At 40.7% G+C, this 15,549-nt stretch overlaps 1 protein-coding gene across 1 annotated transcript; it reads right to left on the bottom strand.

Annotated features, from left to right (window-relative positions):
• On the bottom strand, positions 1-1,880 carry admb (adrenomedullin b). The gene is made up of 4 exons (XM_070906941.1): positions 1,777-1,880; positions 1,059-1,193; positions 387-631; positions 1-44 (listed from the first exon to the last, which is right to left on the bottom strand). The coding sequence occupies exons 1-4, from the start codon at positions 1,878-1,880 to the stop codon at positions 1-3; spliced, it is 528 nt and encodes a 175-aa protein (XP_070763042.1).
• Positions 1,881-15,549: the final 13,669 nt, after the last annotated feature.

Here is a 15,549-nt window from a genome sequence, read left to right as displayed (position 1 = left end):
TCAGGAATTGTCTTCTATCTCAGCTGCCAAGCTCACTTTGGAAGCTGAAGAAGAGACAGACATTCTTGTCAAGTCGCACAGGTCTGACTTGAATTCATCCATAAATCACACACTTCAGACACACACAGTGAGACCTGCACCTAAAGCCTCCACAAACAGTATCTATTCAGAATCTAGTGACCTGAGCAAATCTTCCTCTGATGAACTGCACAGATGTAGCAGCCGTTCTTTCTGCATATCTAGCTGTAAATCTGTGGAATAAAACCTGTGAGGGGACTTATCTTCATCTGTTGTGAGCAAATAACCCCAGCAAGGATTCTCCTTTGCCTTTCCATGCCTGTCTTAGGCCACTGTGTCTGTGCTTTTGTGTCTGCGGACTCGCTGACCAGCTTCAGTGCTCCGTCTTTGTCCTCTGGTCCGGAGGGCAAGCTGAGTGACGTCCTGCAGTGAGCGGCGGCGGCGTCCGTAACCTTTAGAGCCAATCTTGTCCGCAGGAGCAGTGGCCACTCTGTGTTTGTTATTCTTGATCAGTTTTTCGACCAGGTCGTGGACTGCACACGTCACAAGGAAGCAGATGGATGACGTTGACCTCCTGGGTCTGATATTTGCTGATATCTGATGTATCCCAAAGCTGGAAAAGGAAAAGACACATTTATGCTCTTCAGACTGCTGTCCAGGGTTGTTACATCTGACCTGTAGCACATGATATGCTGACAGGGTTTAAACCAAATTGTCTTCAAGATTTATCTAAATTCATGTACATTTATCAGTGCAATAGAGGGTCATCCAGTCTTCAGTTACCCACCTTTTTGATATGTAGATATATAGATAATAACATCTTTTCTCACATGGTTTATATTTCATTTGGAATTTTAACTCCTGCAATATGTAACAGCTTCTGCTGCACCTTCAAACACTTAATAAATGCAGTGCTTTGGGGGTCTCCTGGTAGCTGCATTTCATACTTTTTCTGTCTCCCCTTGTTTCCCATCTATCTCTACACTGTCTCATATCAAAGGAGGCCAAAAATACCCTCAAAATGCAGCTTTTCTTGTTACCTTGATGGTGGTGAGACAATTTTTGCATTCCCGTCATGCTGCGGTCCAACATGGACGTCAGAGTACCGCTCATTGCCTGTCACTAAGCTGTTGCGCAGGTCTCTCTTCATATGGCTCTGCAGCCAAACTCTGAACCTGCCGCAAAGGACAGAAGAGGTTGTGATCACAGAAACATAAAGGGATGATGGCACATAACGCATCCAAAATATGAGATGATTTCATTTGAAGCCAATGTAGATTTTTGACGAGAAATACATTGCCGGACCAATAAATCTCTAGGCCGATATTAGGTTATCACAGATATAGCTGTATCGACATGTATGTCTAATGAATAACAACAAATTGAAGAACAGAAATGCCAGACATATTTGAGGTATTTTAGAGACAGTGTCTTTATTACATAGGTACCAACTTAGGGCAGCCTTATCAAAATTATTTCTATGTGCTTAGGCATTGGCGCAGATATAGTTATCAGATTTTTAAAACTTTCAAATATATATCAGTATCAGCCTCAAAAATCCCTCTCAGGCTATATTAAAAGTGAAGTTTTCTGACTTAACTGGGATATTTCCTTCACTTGTTCTCATTAACTCCATATAAATGTCTCTTGTGTCATTAAGGGCAGGCACCTGATTTGAATGTTAAAAGGACAAAGATGAGGCTTTTACTGTAGAATGAACACCATGTTCTCACAGTGATGGTTGATCAGGCAGCTCACCTTTTTTTCAGAATGGTGTTGTGCTCCCCGGTGGCACCTTTTACCAGTGGCAGGACAGTGGTGAAAACACAGCAGCAGATGACGGTGTGCAGGGCTAATCTCATTTTGGCTGGGAGCTGTTCAGTGGTAAAGCTGAATAAATGACATTTAGGAGGTTAGCTCTGAACTGATTGATTAGTGTAAGACAGCATTGAAAAGGTAGCTGCACAACAACAGGGTGGTTAAGAGTCACAGTCTGTTAGTTTGTCAATTACAAATCAGTATTAATGGATTTGTAAGATCATTGAAGAAACATCCAGTCATCAGCACACCCTACCCCAGATTTGGCAGGACATCAATTTACATTCTTAACTTCCTGAAGAATTCTTAAGCAATCTTTTAATAAATTGTGGAAAAAGTCACTTACCTCAGGCTCTAGCTTGTAACGTGATGTAGAGAGTTTATGATGCACATCCAAGTGTGTTGTGTACTGTTTAGTACAGAGAGTTGGGTGTTTTTTTTTTCTCCAAGGCTGTAAAGAGTTTAACATGAGTTGAAGTCTGAAGTTTACACTGCTAACATGAGAGGCTTTATAGAGGGAGGGAGGGAGCTGTACCTGAATGCCAGACCCAGTGGGAGGGACTGTGGGACAGTGCATGTCAACCCCGTCCACCCCACATGTAGACCGTCAAACCAAAAACAGGCAGATAGAGATTATAATTGAGTCAGCAATCACAAAAATGCAGTGACTAGTTTGTGTAAATCTTAATTCTAATTTAATACACCCCCTCTCTTCAAAAAAGAGTTGAAAGAATTGGTTTTGTGCATTTCAGGGTTTTATAAATTGACCAAATGTTTTTTTTTCTCTTTGAAAGGGTTATTTTTGACTGTGCAAATGGAAGACTTATGTGCACCGAGGCCATTTACATATTTTCTTAAGGGTCTTTTCTTTTAATGTTTGTCTCGGAACTGGTTGTTTTGGGGGTTATAAGTGTGCGTTCATTGGCCATTCAGGCTTTAAGGCAGTTAAGTTGGGTGTAAATGTTGTTTATAGCTTAATAAATTCTAAAGGAGATGTTTTTTAGATGGCTCTGTTTCAGTCTGAGCGATTTAAGATCACAGATGGCTAAGTATATTTAAATTAGCACTGTGTTGTTACGGCAACTGCATGCACTGTGAACATTTAAGGAAGGAACATGTGCTTTTTACTGAACTTGTGCAGTTTACTCACTCTGAGTGCTACTTGCACCCACCTGTAGATACTTCCAAACATTTTAAACAAGGGAGGTGTGTGCATGTGTAAAGATGAACTTGCATTAAGGTCTTCCTTGTTAGCTACAGAGCAATTTTCACAGAGAGAAAGTGAAAGGCATCGAAAGTGCAAAAAACTCAATATTTTAGAAATGTATTGAAAATGAACATTAAATTTCATGTAAAGTTTGAGTATGAACCTGAAGAACATCGTGTCCAAAGTACTCTCAAACTTTTAATGATTTTAATAAAAATACATTTATTTAAGAATCAATGCTCCAGTTGGCCTCGAAGTTCATCTCAGGAGTTGAGGTTGATCTCATCTCTGCCCACAAAGATTTTAGATAATTTTGCTCTTGAATTAGTCTAATGCAAGTTGGAAAAAACAAAGACAAAGGTAATAACGGTAGCCAGCCCAACCCAGGCTAAATCAGAATGTAGAGCCTTGTTTCCATGGTAACAACCAGTGACACCTGCTGACCAGTGGCACCCAACGCCAAAAGAGAAGAAAACTCCATTATGTGGTTTGTTAACAATGCGGTGGGGCAATTAATGAGAAGGAAAAACGTTTTTAGGGAGCCTGTTGGAAGTATACAGCAGTGAGGAGACCAACCGACGAGTTAGCAGAAGTACTGAGCTTTAAGAAACCACAGCTTCTCAGCTCTGCCACAGGTCTGTACTGCAGTCAGATTTTATCCTACAGGAAGTTAGTTGTAATGTTATAGTCTACCAGTAAAATGCCCTTGTAACTTTTCTAAACATTTTCTGCTAGAGTGAACAAAACAAAGCAGGTTGACATGCTGGGTGAGCCATATCTTTTGGTTTGATTTACCCAGAAGTCATGGCAAGTCATGGTCTGACTATTAATTAGATCTAAGCTGAAGTTAAAGTCTATCTTTGTGAAACCAGCCCCTGGACCTGCAGGTTGAACTGTCAGATTGATGTGTTGTATTCAAGATATTTACAGTTATGAGTCGGGCTACAATGCAATGTCAGAAAATGGTGAGAAATCTGGACCCAAAGATATCAATTTACAATTATATAAAACAGAAAAGCTGCAAATCCTAAAACCAGCAAAATGATTAAATGGTAATTATCTAAATTGTTAGCAATTAATTTACTGTCAGTCGAATAATCAACTTGAGAGCAGCTCAGAAAGTCTGGTAAAGTATGAAAAAAAAGTTGAGCTTATAATGTTAGCATTTTAATGAACTGGAATGGCATCTTGATTCAGTATAAGACATGTTAAACAGTTAATGGAAGCCTATGTGGTGTGAACTCGCAGGCGAGTGTGCACATTTTGAATCCATCAATATTAACACTATGATCTCTCTCATAAATGCTATAGTTCTTAACGGCCGGTTACTCAGTTGGCAGCAGTAGAGGACTGGGCCGATCTGTTGTGGTGCATTTTTGTAGTGTTATTTCCTCTTTACACTCTGTTCTGCTTGTTCCCTGTATGATGTGGTGACTGGATTGGGATTGGTTACATTAAATACCATGTACCTCTTACTGGCTGCCTGGTATTCATATGGTTTATTGGGACATCTTAGGCATAGTTAAGTCTGGTTAAACAGTTGACTCACTGTTGAGCGAGAAGAGCAACTGAGCTGTCTCCATGACAACTGAGCACCAAACTCCATTTGCTGAGAAAGACTGAGATATGTTTGAATACTCTGGGGAAAGCTAGTAAGTGTCAGGAGTGGACTGATGCTTTACACTATGTTAATCGTTCATTTACTAATAGATATGTACACACCGCCTGCTATTTATATTCATTTATTTATTTAAGGGGCTCACTTAAAAAGTAATGGTTGACCTTCCCAGTTTGTTCTTTTGCCTCTAACTTGTGTTGACTTGCGTACAGCTTATGCAATCCCAGCCCGCATTACCACCACTACCACCCCAGCGATCATCATCCTCATCATGTCTGTAGGTTTCTGTAATAAATTGTCAGGGCTGTTTTGATTTGACTGTACAAAAGCCTGTGGCAGGTAAAGGTTTGATGGGTCTATAGAAGCACATGAGTAATGCATTTGGATACCTTGAATAGATAAACACAGTGTCGTCATGGCAACAACACGGCACACTGCTTGGGCCAAAAAGGTGATTCAGTGATCTGTTTTAACACGATCCTTTCCCGTTCTTAAATGACTTGCCCAGTATCTGTTTTGCATCGTGCGCCTCGTGCTGCAGAATCTCATTATTCCAAAACAGTGAACTCATGATCAAAATCAATCTGGCCACCTATGGCTTTGATGACTCCATATCGGTGGACCAAGATCCTTTTTTTCCCCCCTTGAATTGTTGCTGTAAGAATAGCTTTTACGTTACATGACATATACAAGAAATCAAGACAATATGGTGTTTGGTTACGGGAGGGATGAAGCTGGGATTGATTTCCGCAGTCAGGGGTCGGTAGAGCACAGTGTGAGCTCAACATTGGCAGACACCCATTATGTGATATTATTAGATATTCAGTGTCTATTTATAGTTCCACATTTCATTCTGTGTTTTTATTACTTGTATTTTATGAAAGCCAGGAATTATAGGAATTTGATTAACACTCTGCTCTTCTGGTATATAATACCATGGTGCTCTTCATGGGTCTGAAAGAGAATACTCCCTGGAAATACACTGAGTGATATGCATTTGTCTAAATGAGAGGCCCAAGCATTCCTCGTAGCTCCTCTACAAACAACGGAAAATCACAGTAGGCTATGTGTTTTGTGTGGAAAAATACAGGATCAGATATTTACATTTGCAGGTGGAAAATATCAATTTGCCCACGTTCCTCGTGTTCCTGACTGATGTGGTTAGAGAGAAATAACAGAACGATCTGAACTCTAGCTGTTTGTTTACTAGGCTCGGGCAGTCGTCTGCATTTGCAGATTGACTCACCGTCATTGTATTCAATTGCCAATAAACAATATGATCTTGCTGTGGCGGATGTCACCAGTGGTGTCGGTGCACTGCCACAGCTCAGCAGTCACTCTGTCAGAAAGATGCAGGTATGCAGCGGTACAACACATGTAGACCATATATTGTTTCATTGTATGTATGAAAGGTGCTACACAACTAAAGCATTATTATTATTATATACACATGTAGCACATGAATAGACAAGACATGGTGAGAGCAATGGAGAGTGACCACAGTATAGAGCCTGCAGATGACAGTGCAGTCTCAGTTGGATTAAACTCCAGAGAGAGTGGGTATGACGTGCAACAAAGATTGCCAGGTCAAACGGGCGATGTTGCGACGGCCATGGGGGATGCTCTGTGACCATTCGGCTTCCAAGGCACTCCAGACTCCAATTTAATAAATAATCATCTTCTCAAAAGGTGAGGAGGAGGTGTAACAAGCATACATGGCAGCTCTGGGTTAGTTCATCTACAGTACATGTTTAATATTTTGCCATGACATTTGGTACGCACATTCATTCAATCAAAAATCTGAAAAAAAGATCTGTGTGATAGGCTTTTTTAATGATTACCCCAGTTGCAGCAGTGAGGCTGTTCTCTACTGCTGGACATACAATGTTAACAACAACTTTGGAAAGTGGGTCAATAAATGACACTTTCATTATTTTCATAGAGGAATAAGACTGTAAGATTCTTCCAAGTTAATGCAGTTAACTGAAATAAATAACTTGGAAAACAGAACTTCAGTGAAAAGCTGCATACACACACATTTCTGTTAGTCAGACACCGACCCTCTTCAAGACCAGTTAGCTTAACTGCAACTCAGTGGGCAAAGGACCGGAGTCAGTGGTTTGGCACACAGAGTACTGTGCCCCCCTTTCTTTTTACTGAATCAAGAATTGTTTTGAATCATTTCTGAATCAAAACGTGACACCAAGAATCCGTTTTGAATCAGTTGCTAAAGATTTCTGCCCCCAACAGTCAATCCTCACGTTTTCTCAAAGTCTCATCTGAATGTTGCTGTTCCTGCCTAGTGAGAGGCTGGCTTATTACTGTGCATCTCAGATTTACACCATGTGGCAGTATTGTTGTGACTGAGTTCATCTTTCCATCCATGACCCTGCAGAACATGTGTGTAATGTGGCGGATGGTGGTCTTGAGCCTGCAGTGTGGCCACAGCGTGTTGTTTATGATAAATTGCCTTGAATGAGAATAATGGAATCTGAAACATTGCTGGCTTCATCCACTGTTAAAGTGATGGATTTGGGACATTTTGAAACTTAAGTAAAGGAGTTTGAGTATTTTGGGGAGCTGTTCTTTAGTGAGGTTCAGATCTGTCAGCTGTGATGTGGACATTGTACACGACTGTGACGAAGGTGAAGCTCTTGATTTGTCAGGCGACTACAGGCCATCTACGCAAACCACAAAGTGAGGGACTGTCGTTTGGAAGAATGGTGTTCGTCTCTCCAGTTCAGAAACTTGGAGAATCTACCAGCAGTTTTTTTTTAGTTTTTTTTTACTGTTTCATGAGAGCAATTACTGAATTAGATTGGTATTTGACTCTGATACTTTAAAGCTGCTCTAGATTTTTATCTAAAGATAAATCTGTCTTGTCTTATCCTTCCCCACAAACTGAGCTGTGGTAGAGACGAGTGTCCAAATGCCAAACTTTAAACTTTAAATCCAAACTGTCACATAAACAGCAGAGTGTCCGCTCTTTACAGAGAAAGCTGGACTCAGAAGTTAACGTCTTTTGCCTCATTTAACTCTGCGGTGTACCAAAGATGTCTTGCTAAATTGTTTCTGGGTATTGAATTTCTGATTTGTTAGTTACTTCTCTCTGCCATTTGGCCTCGTACTGCTGAGTGTATGCTTCCTGTGGTACCCATCTGGTGCGCTTATGGCAGTCAGATATTCTCTCGCAGCCTCTCAGAGGTGAATCTCCACAAGATGACATACAAAGTGTGCATTTTGAAATTGATGCCAATGATCATTCAAGGCTGAAAGGATTTGCCAGTAGCTCTGTCATAGCACAGTTTTCCATTATTAGGCAGTTAAAAATGTGAGTGTCTGATTATTGGTGGGGGTGGAGGCAAGATTTCTTCCTAAACTAACCACAAAGTGACTTTTGAAGGCCAGAAATCTCAACACACTGTTAAGCCACAGATGTTGGTTAATCTGATGTTGTAACAGGCTTTTATATGTCTCACTTTAAAGCACTGTCAATATTTCCCAAAAGAGTGGCTGCTCCTCCGTGTGTCATGAATTACACAGAAACACAGATAACAAATGATTATGATTTCGGAGGTTTATTGTGCCCACAGTTTCAGTTTAACATGTTCAGATAACTTAAGAAATTTCACAAAGTAGTAAAATGTTGTTTTTAACGAGGCTCATCATCAAATGTTTCATTTGTCTTAATTTTCAAGAAGTTACCCAAGAATTAACTTAATTACTCTAATTAATATAACTATAACTATAGTTAAATAATTAATTAAAAAAGTGTTAACAAGACTAAGAGGCTACAGACATGCCAGCAACTCTGTGAGGCTATACTTAACCACAGTAGTGCTTTGAGGTAAATGTTAGCATGCTAACAATTAGCAATTAGCGCTAGGTGAAAGGTCAGGGGATTAAAGTTATCGCAATTCATCCTCTGGGGAGCGTGAACGTCTGTACCAAATTTTACAAACAAAATGACTGACATGACATGATGAATAACAAAAGTGTCAACCTCATGGTGGCGCAAAATTTAAAGTTAGAGGATCACCAAAGTCAGCAGGAGTCGTCCTCTGGAGACCATGAATGTCTGTACAAAAACTCTTGGCAATCCATCCAATAGGTGTTGAGATATATCAGTTTGGACCAAAGTGGAGGACCGATATTGCAATTTATTGCGCCATGCCGCTAGCATAGCTAAATAAATCTGAGTTATCATTTGCATTTGTATTATAAATTAAATGTATAACTCAATGGGATTTTTATATTGTATATTTGTATATTGTATTGTATATTTTATAGTCTATTGTTTGTCTGATGGTTATGTGATAACTGTTAGCTGTACGACAAATTGTTGCTCGGGGATAATAAAGAAACTTGAAAAACTGTGAGTTAATTGACTTAGAATAGACTTAAAATTGTTATGGATTCATTTGTTGATTTCTCAACGGGTTACTATTGTTTAGTTGCATCCAGTTTTTATTAATTGCAGGTCATGTGGTCATTGAAGTGAAGTGAGACGTATTTAAAGCAGAGAATTTAGTTTAAAATGTCCACAAACACACACATTCCTGTGAGTGCCGATGTAGTCGGCGTCGTTTCCTTCTAGGTTTTATTATTAGTGATTAGTATGAAGTGTATCAAGAGTCCAGCACAGTTTTGTATTTGTGAATAGTCATTAGACACAGCTTTCACAACCCAATGACACATTAAGTCACATTTTCAAATCAAATTGCCAATTACTTCAACTGAGGAGGAGAAGAGGGGAGTATATGAGCATGCAAAGTTGACTTTTTGACCTGCGACTGACACATATTTGCGTGTTGTAGCCGTCGTGCCTGGTGGGGTTTAGTTTCTCACTTGTGTTTTCATTGTTGCGTTGAAAGTGCAAATACGTCAGGGATCGATTTGGAGAGTCTTGAAATTCCAGTGGGTGGGGTGCAGGATGGAAAATAGATTTTGAAAGCCAGAAGTCTCAGCACCTGGCAGAGACGTCATCGATATTGATCAACAACACTGTCAACCACCCACAGATATATCGTTCATTTTGTACTATTGGCCAGTAAATACTTGACTTTGTACTCCTTTGAATATTAATAGAAATCTCCCTCTCCAGTCTGTTCTCACTGTGGGTGTTGTGCTTTTATTTGGTTTCAAAACACTTCTGAGTGAGTCACGCTAGCAAACAATTACATGCAAAAGATGCTTATGCAACAGATTGGCTTTAAAAGTATAATTATGGGGTAAAACAGATATCTGATATTTTATGCAGCAACAGCGAGTGCAACAGGGTGCGTTGGCTGATTCTGATGAGCTGTCCAGTACAACCAGTACTCCACTGATGACCACTGAGCAGCTTCACATATCTTCTTTGATGGCACATTGACAGCAGGTGGTGTGTGAGTACATTTCTTCCTGCTGGTGTCGGGATTTTAACTGGCAACCTTCCTGCGACGGAACTGCTTTTCTATCCTCTATGATTTGTGGTTTTTCACCCGTTTTACTTATTATATTGTTGTATTTTGTTATTGCAACTACTCTTAATTTAACCTTTTTAACGTTATGTAACGTTTCAGATACACACACACTACATGCACAGTATAACTGCGAGGATATATTGGTCGTTGTTAATCCTTTTTATTTTTGTACTAAGGCAACAGGCAGAGCAAACGTAGATCACATTTCAAAGATGTTTTGGGGCTTTATTCCACATTGTCTTCTCCAGTTCCAACAGATGGATGTCCCTCAAGTGGCCCATAAACGTGTTTCGAAAATAGCATGTTTACTATTGTTATTCCTGTGAAGTTAACAGTGTAATTGCGAGTGATGTTTCCTGCTCCATCACATTCTGCTGCCATGAGTCATCTGCTGTCACGGAGGCATCGCATGCTGAAGGGCCTCAGTCTTTGTCCAATGCTTGCGTTGATTGTGGATCAAAAAACAAAATCTGGCGAGTATCACCGGCCATCACTCACCCCGGTCTCCCCACTGAGTGGTTCAGACCCTTTGAAATGTGACCCTGGGACTCTAGTGAGCTAAATGATTGTATAACACTTCATTAGAATTGAAGAGTTTATCTGCAGTTTTGAAGCCAAAGGATTACTGTCACATTGTCCTCATTACCACTTTATAGTTTTAGACATGTTTCATCACTTTCAAATTAAGTGGAGGGATGGATTGAGTAACTTGGGGAATTTATGACTATTTGGGGAATTTATGACTACCTCGTACCTCACCCCTCTTGGTTTAGAGGTTCTGAGGGTTTAAGCCCTTTTCAGACATGGAATATGTAGCATTGCTGGCTTCATCGATCTGTTGAAGTGAGGAATTTTTGTCATTCAGACATGTTTGTCAATTACGTAAAAACAAACATGACGTGAGGTTTAAGGAAAGAGCCTCAATGTTTGCAGGATGTTTGGCACCTGGTATATGAGAGGGAGCGGCGTTGGTGACTTATAAAGTTATGATATTAACTTATTTTGTTATTGATGCCTTAATTAGAGATATAGATTTTCTCATCATTTAACATCATTAGATAGTGAACTCTGCTGCCTATTTTATAATGTCTACTAATGATTATTGTCATCAATTAATCTGCCAGTTATTTTCTCTGTTAATCATTTGGTCTATAAAACACAGGAAAAACAGTGAAAAATGCCCATCACAGTATCGTAGAGCCCAAGGTGACTTCTTCAGATGTCCAAAACCCCCAAAACATTCAATCAACAATAATGTAAGACCAAGAAAAGCAGCTAATTCTCGCATTTGAGAATCAAGCCATCATTTTCTTTGCATTTTTGCTTGAAAAATGACAATTGATTATCACAATAGTTGCAGATTAGTTTTATTGATTTGTCGACTAATTGTTGCAGCTCTACTCTGAAAGTACACAAGCATTCAGAGACGAGACGTTGAGCTGGGACTCTGGTTTAATTTCTAATGTTTTACATGCTGTAAGGAAAGTGATATTCATCCATCCATGCGGTCCAGTGCTGGTCTAATTATTATTGTGGTTGATGTATTTATTGTTAATCTCTGGTTGCAACATGAGGGGGGAAAACATTATAAACTGATCCCACATGAGAAGAATCTTAAAAACAACTTAAAATTGGCTCCGTCGGTTTTGTGGTTGATTAAACTGCTCTTATTTTCATTTGTACATACGAGATGAAAAATGTGTTACAGTGCTCTTTATAAGGCTAACGAGGAGTCGTTCCATTTCTCTCTGCCCAAATTTAACCTTGTGCTGCTGTAGCCTTTATGGTAATCTGATGACATCCGACTCAGACTTGTGCCATGTTGGAAGTGTATTGACCACAAAACAAATTTGAATGCTACTCAGTCTGCAAGTCAACCTTTGGGAGAACACAGGTGCAGATTTATAAGAGCAGAATTAGATTTGTGCGCGAGGGAGGACAGAATTCTGTTGTCAATATACTTCAAAAGTTATGGAAATGTTACTCGGCTCAAGCTAATAAAACTGCTGTTGTGACTTTTATCTAAAAGTGATTTGAGATCTTATTCAGACATCTAAAAAGGAGGTAACATTGCCAGTTGGTGAGTCTCTTTACCAAAATTACATTCTGGCATTTTCTAAAGAATTATGACATCATTTTTTTGGGAAGTCTCATTGACTGGATGTTCAGTATAAATTGTGGTAATTTGCAAAAGCCAGTAAGGGGGGTGGTATGGAGGTGGAGGAGTGAAGAAACTCCAGGCCGGTCTTTATTTCAGGAGGATCATGACAGTTAAGATGAGGTGTCTTTCCCTCCTTTGAGCCATATGTCTTCTTCTGACAGGAGAACAAAGCAGGTTGTGTTGCTCTGCGGTCATAAATAGCAGCTGTAGTTGTACCTTGATGACACACTTATCCTGGAGGAAGAGAAAAGGGTGTGTATTTAGGGAAGGGATGGTGATACAGGAGCGTGCAGGTAATTCTACCCTTGGCATCGCCTCATCAAGCGCTTGGCCTTTCACCCGGTAAAGAAGAGCTCTGCTGACTCCTTTACTTGCTTCCTTTAAGCCTGCTGCGCTCGGGTATTTTTAGCTTGATTTCATTTACTCTGTGCAGTTAAGTAGGATGCTGGTAAACAATGCTCTGGTAGGAGGCCAGCTCAAAACTTGGCTCAGTCATGATGAGTCAGACGGTTTCAACTGAAAAAGGAGTAACTTCATGTGCTGGCAGCAGTGCTGCTCAGTCCATGGGGGTTGCAGGGTTTTTTCTTTTTGTGTTTTTTTTTTTTTTCACAGAAACACTTGTGTTTTATATTTGCGCCTTGCCACACATTCTTTTGTGTTCATGGGGGAGGAAGAGGATGAGACATTGGCTTTTGAAGTCTTTCTGTCTTGTCACGTAAAGCATTCCTCACAGATAGTCGGATCACATAGACATCCAGTCACCTCACTGCCGCCTTATTACAGTTCATATCAGGCTGAATTTAAAAAAAAAAGAAAAAGATTTGTCTGTGCGTGCATGCATCTGTTTCTGCACATCTGTGTGTGACTGTAGCACATTTATAGGTGTTAAGTTATGTGCTTTACTGCGTGTATGAGTTTTTGGGTACGTGGATGTGTGCATGCAGCGTTCATACATTTGGGTGATTTATGTGTGTCTGCATTCAGGTGTGTAGTGAGTGCGACTGCATGTGTGCACTGAGATGTCTGTGCATTTGTGTGCATCCAGGTGTGGACATTATGCATGCATGTAGGCGTGTGTATTAGTGTGTGCGTGCATGTACTTGTATCCGCATTGACGTCTGACCTATGAGGGTAAAAATACCAATGAGAGGTCAGAGTGGCACACGGCTCACCTTTAGCTTGGCTCTTGTATTGTCAAAAGATATTTATATCTGGAATGAACAATTGAGAAAGATGGGTTTGATTTCCCCGCTATGGCCTCGGGCTCGGCCTTCCTGTGGGTGCAGAGTCAACCTCAGTCAGATGCGCTGATTGGAGCCAGATCCTTTGTCCCAAATTCCGTCTCCTTGCACCCTTGAACCTCACGAAATCTCTAAACTAAAACCTTGAGTCATTGGTGAAAGTCCCACATTACACAAATCCAACTCTAATGTGATGTTGTGAAATGTCCGGAGGGACGATGCGGAGAAACATGTGCTGGTGGACAAGTGGGACGACGTGCAGGTGAAATGAGGTTGAAGATTAAATTCCATCAGTGAGTCAGAGACACTCTCTACAGTAATAGTCACTGTAGTTGGTATGAAGTGGAATGCAGCTGTCAATCCCTCACTTTCTGGACACACTTTCTGTGTTTTTCATTTTTATGAGGCGGAGGAGGACATCTGTTTGCATCGTTGACCCTTACAGGAATTCTCCGGGGACCTTTTAATCTTCCATAGAGATCTGTAAGGTGAAGATGCAGTGATATGCTATTTTTGTCTACTCTCTCCAGATGCTTCCCTGAACTCTTAATACGGCCGTATCACACCCCTGGGGTCCATTAATTGTCATATGCGATACTGCGAAGGAAGTTAAATGTTTTGCAGGCATTTTATTTTACTGTCCCAAGAGTAGCCCTCTGCTCCGTAAACCTCCACAGGCCCCGGGGCTCCCGAGAACCTCATTCCCTGTAAATACCCAGAAATCCTAAAACTTTCAAACCCTATATATTTTGAGTTCCTCAGACGCCTCCGACACTTTGTAAATTCAGATGCTCTGGTACTCGAGGGGGCAGTGAGACCCCTTAACCCCGTCTTGTCTTTATTTTCCAGCCCGACCCCCCCCCCACTTGCCCTCTCTCTCTCTCTCTCTCACTCACTCACACACACAAACACCCCCTGCGATGGATTCCAGATCGGGAATTTAATGCATTTCTGTTTCGCATCACCTCCCAGGAATGCGGCACGCGTGCCACAGGCCTCATAACCTCAGGCTGATGAGTGTGAGGATGTTTAAAAGAGAGAGGGATGATGGGATACAGACGCTGCTGGGGGTTGTGGGGGGAGCTGGGAGGCGGGGGGGGGGTTGACGGAGCGCATCCGGCGCGGCACTTGGCGTTAATGACAGGCCATCTTGTTGCATAAAGCAATGTTAGTGCAGCTGCGGTATGTGCCGAGCGCATCTGGGCCGCAGATTTTGGGAACGTATTTTGTGTGTGTTTGTTTGGTCTGTCCCGTCTCACTCAAATTAACGACTGTTGCACGATACGGAGGGAGGATGGAGTGAATTAACTTAGTTGGGGATCTTTTGAGGGGCGGGGGGTGCAGATTTTACAAGGTGGTCTGTTTTGCATAACGTTCAGATACTGTTTTTCTTTTCTGGCAGTCAGAAGACGCATATTGAATCTTGTCAGGATTAAATGCTCATCGTCAGGTTGCTGAAGGATGAAAAGTTCCTGACCTGCAGATTGACCACAGTGAAGCACTGCGTGACAATCAGGTTTTGGTCAAACAGAACCTCCAGTTAATTCTCAGTTTGAGTTCATCTGCATGGGGCAACTTCGTTGGGTCATCTGATAAAGTACCTGCTCAGTTTGTATGTGATGCAATTAACCTCCCAGTTGGTCCTCTAAGCAGTAAGCAAACCAGTACATGTTTGTTATTTAGATCCTGATCAGGTAGGTCTTGACATCAACATTAAAACACTGACATGTTATATTGTCATTAGGTATCAAACCTCAATGTTTTGGTGCTTTAGATCAAAGTATCAAAAGCTTTCATCTAAAGTGTGGTTAGAATTTTAATCTTGTTTAATAGTTATTTTCATTATTAAATAATCTTAACTATTATTTGTATCAATAATTACGTCTACACAATAAAACGGTGAAAAGCGGCCATCACAATTTCTCATATCACTGGTGATGTCCAGAAGATATTCACATCCTCACATTTGAGAAGCCGGAACCAGAGAATGTTTTAATGTTTTTTTGTTTGATAAATGATTT

Source organism: Enoplosus armatus, chromosome 6, assembly GCF_043641665.1.
Source record: "Enoplosus armatus isolate fEnoArm2 chromosome 6, fEnoArm2.hap1, whole genome shotgun sequence".
NCBI lineage: Eukaryota > Metazoa > Chordata > Actinopteri > Centrarchiformes > Enoplosidae > Enoplosus > Enoplosus armatus.
This window is presented reverse-complemented; position numbering and strand designations above follow the sequence as displayed.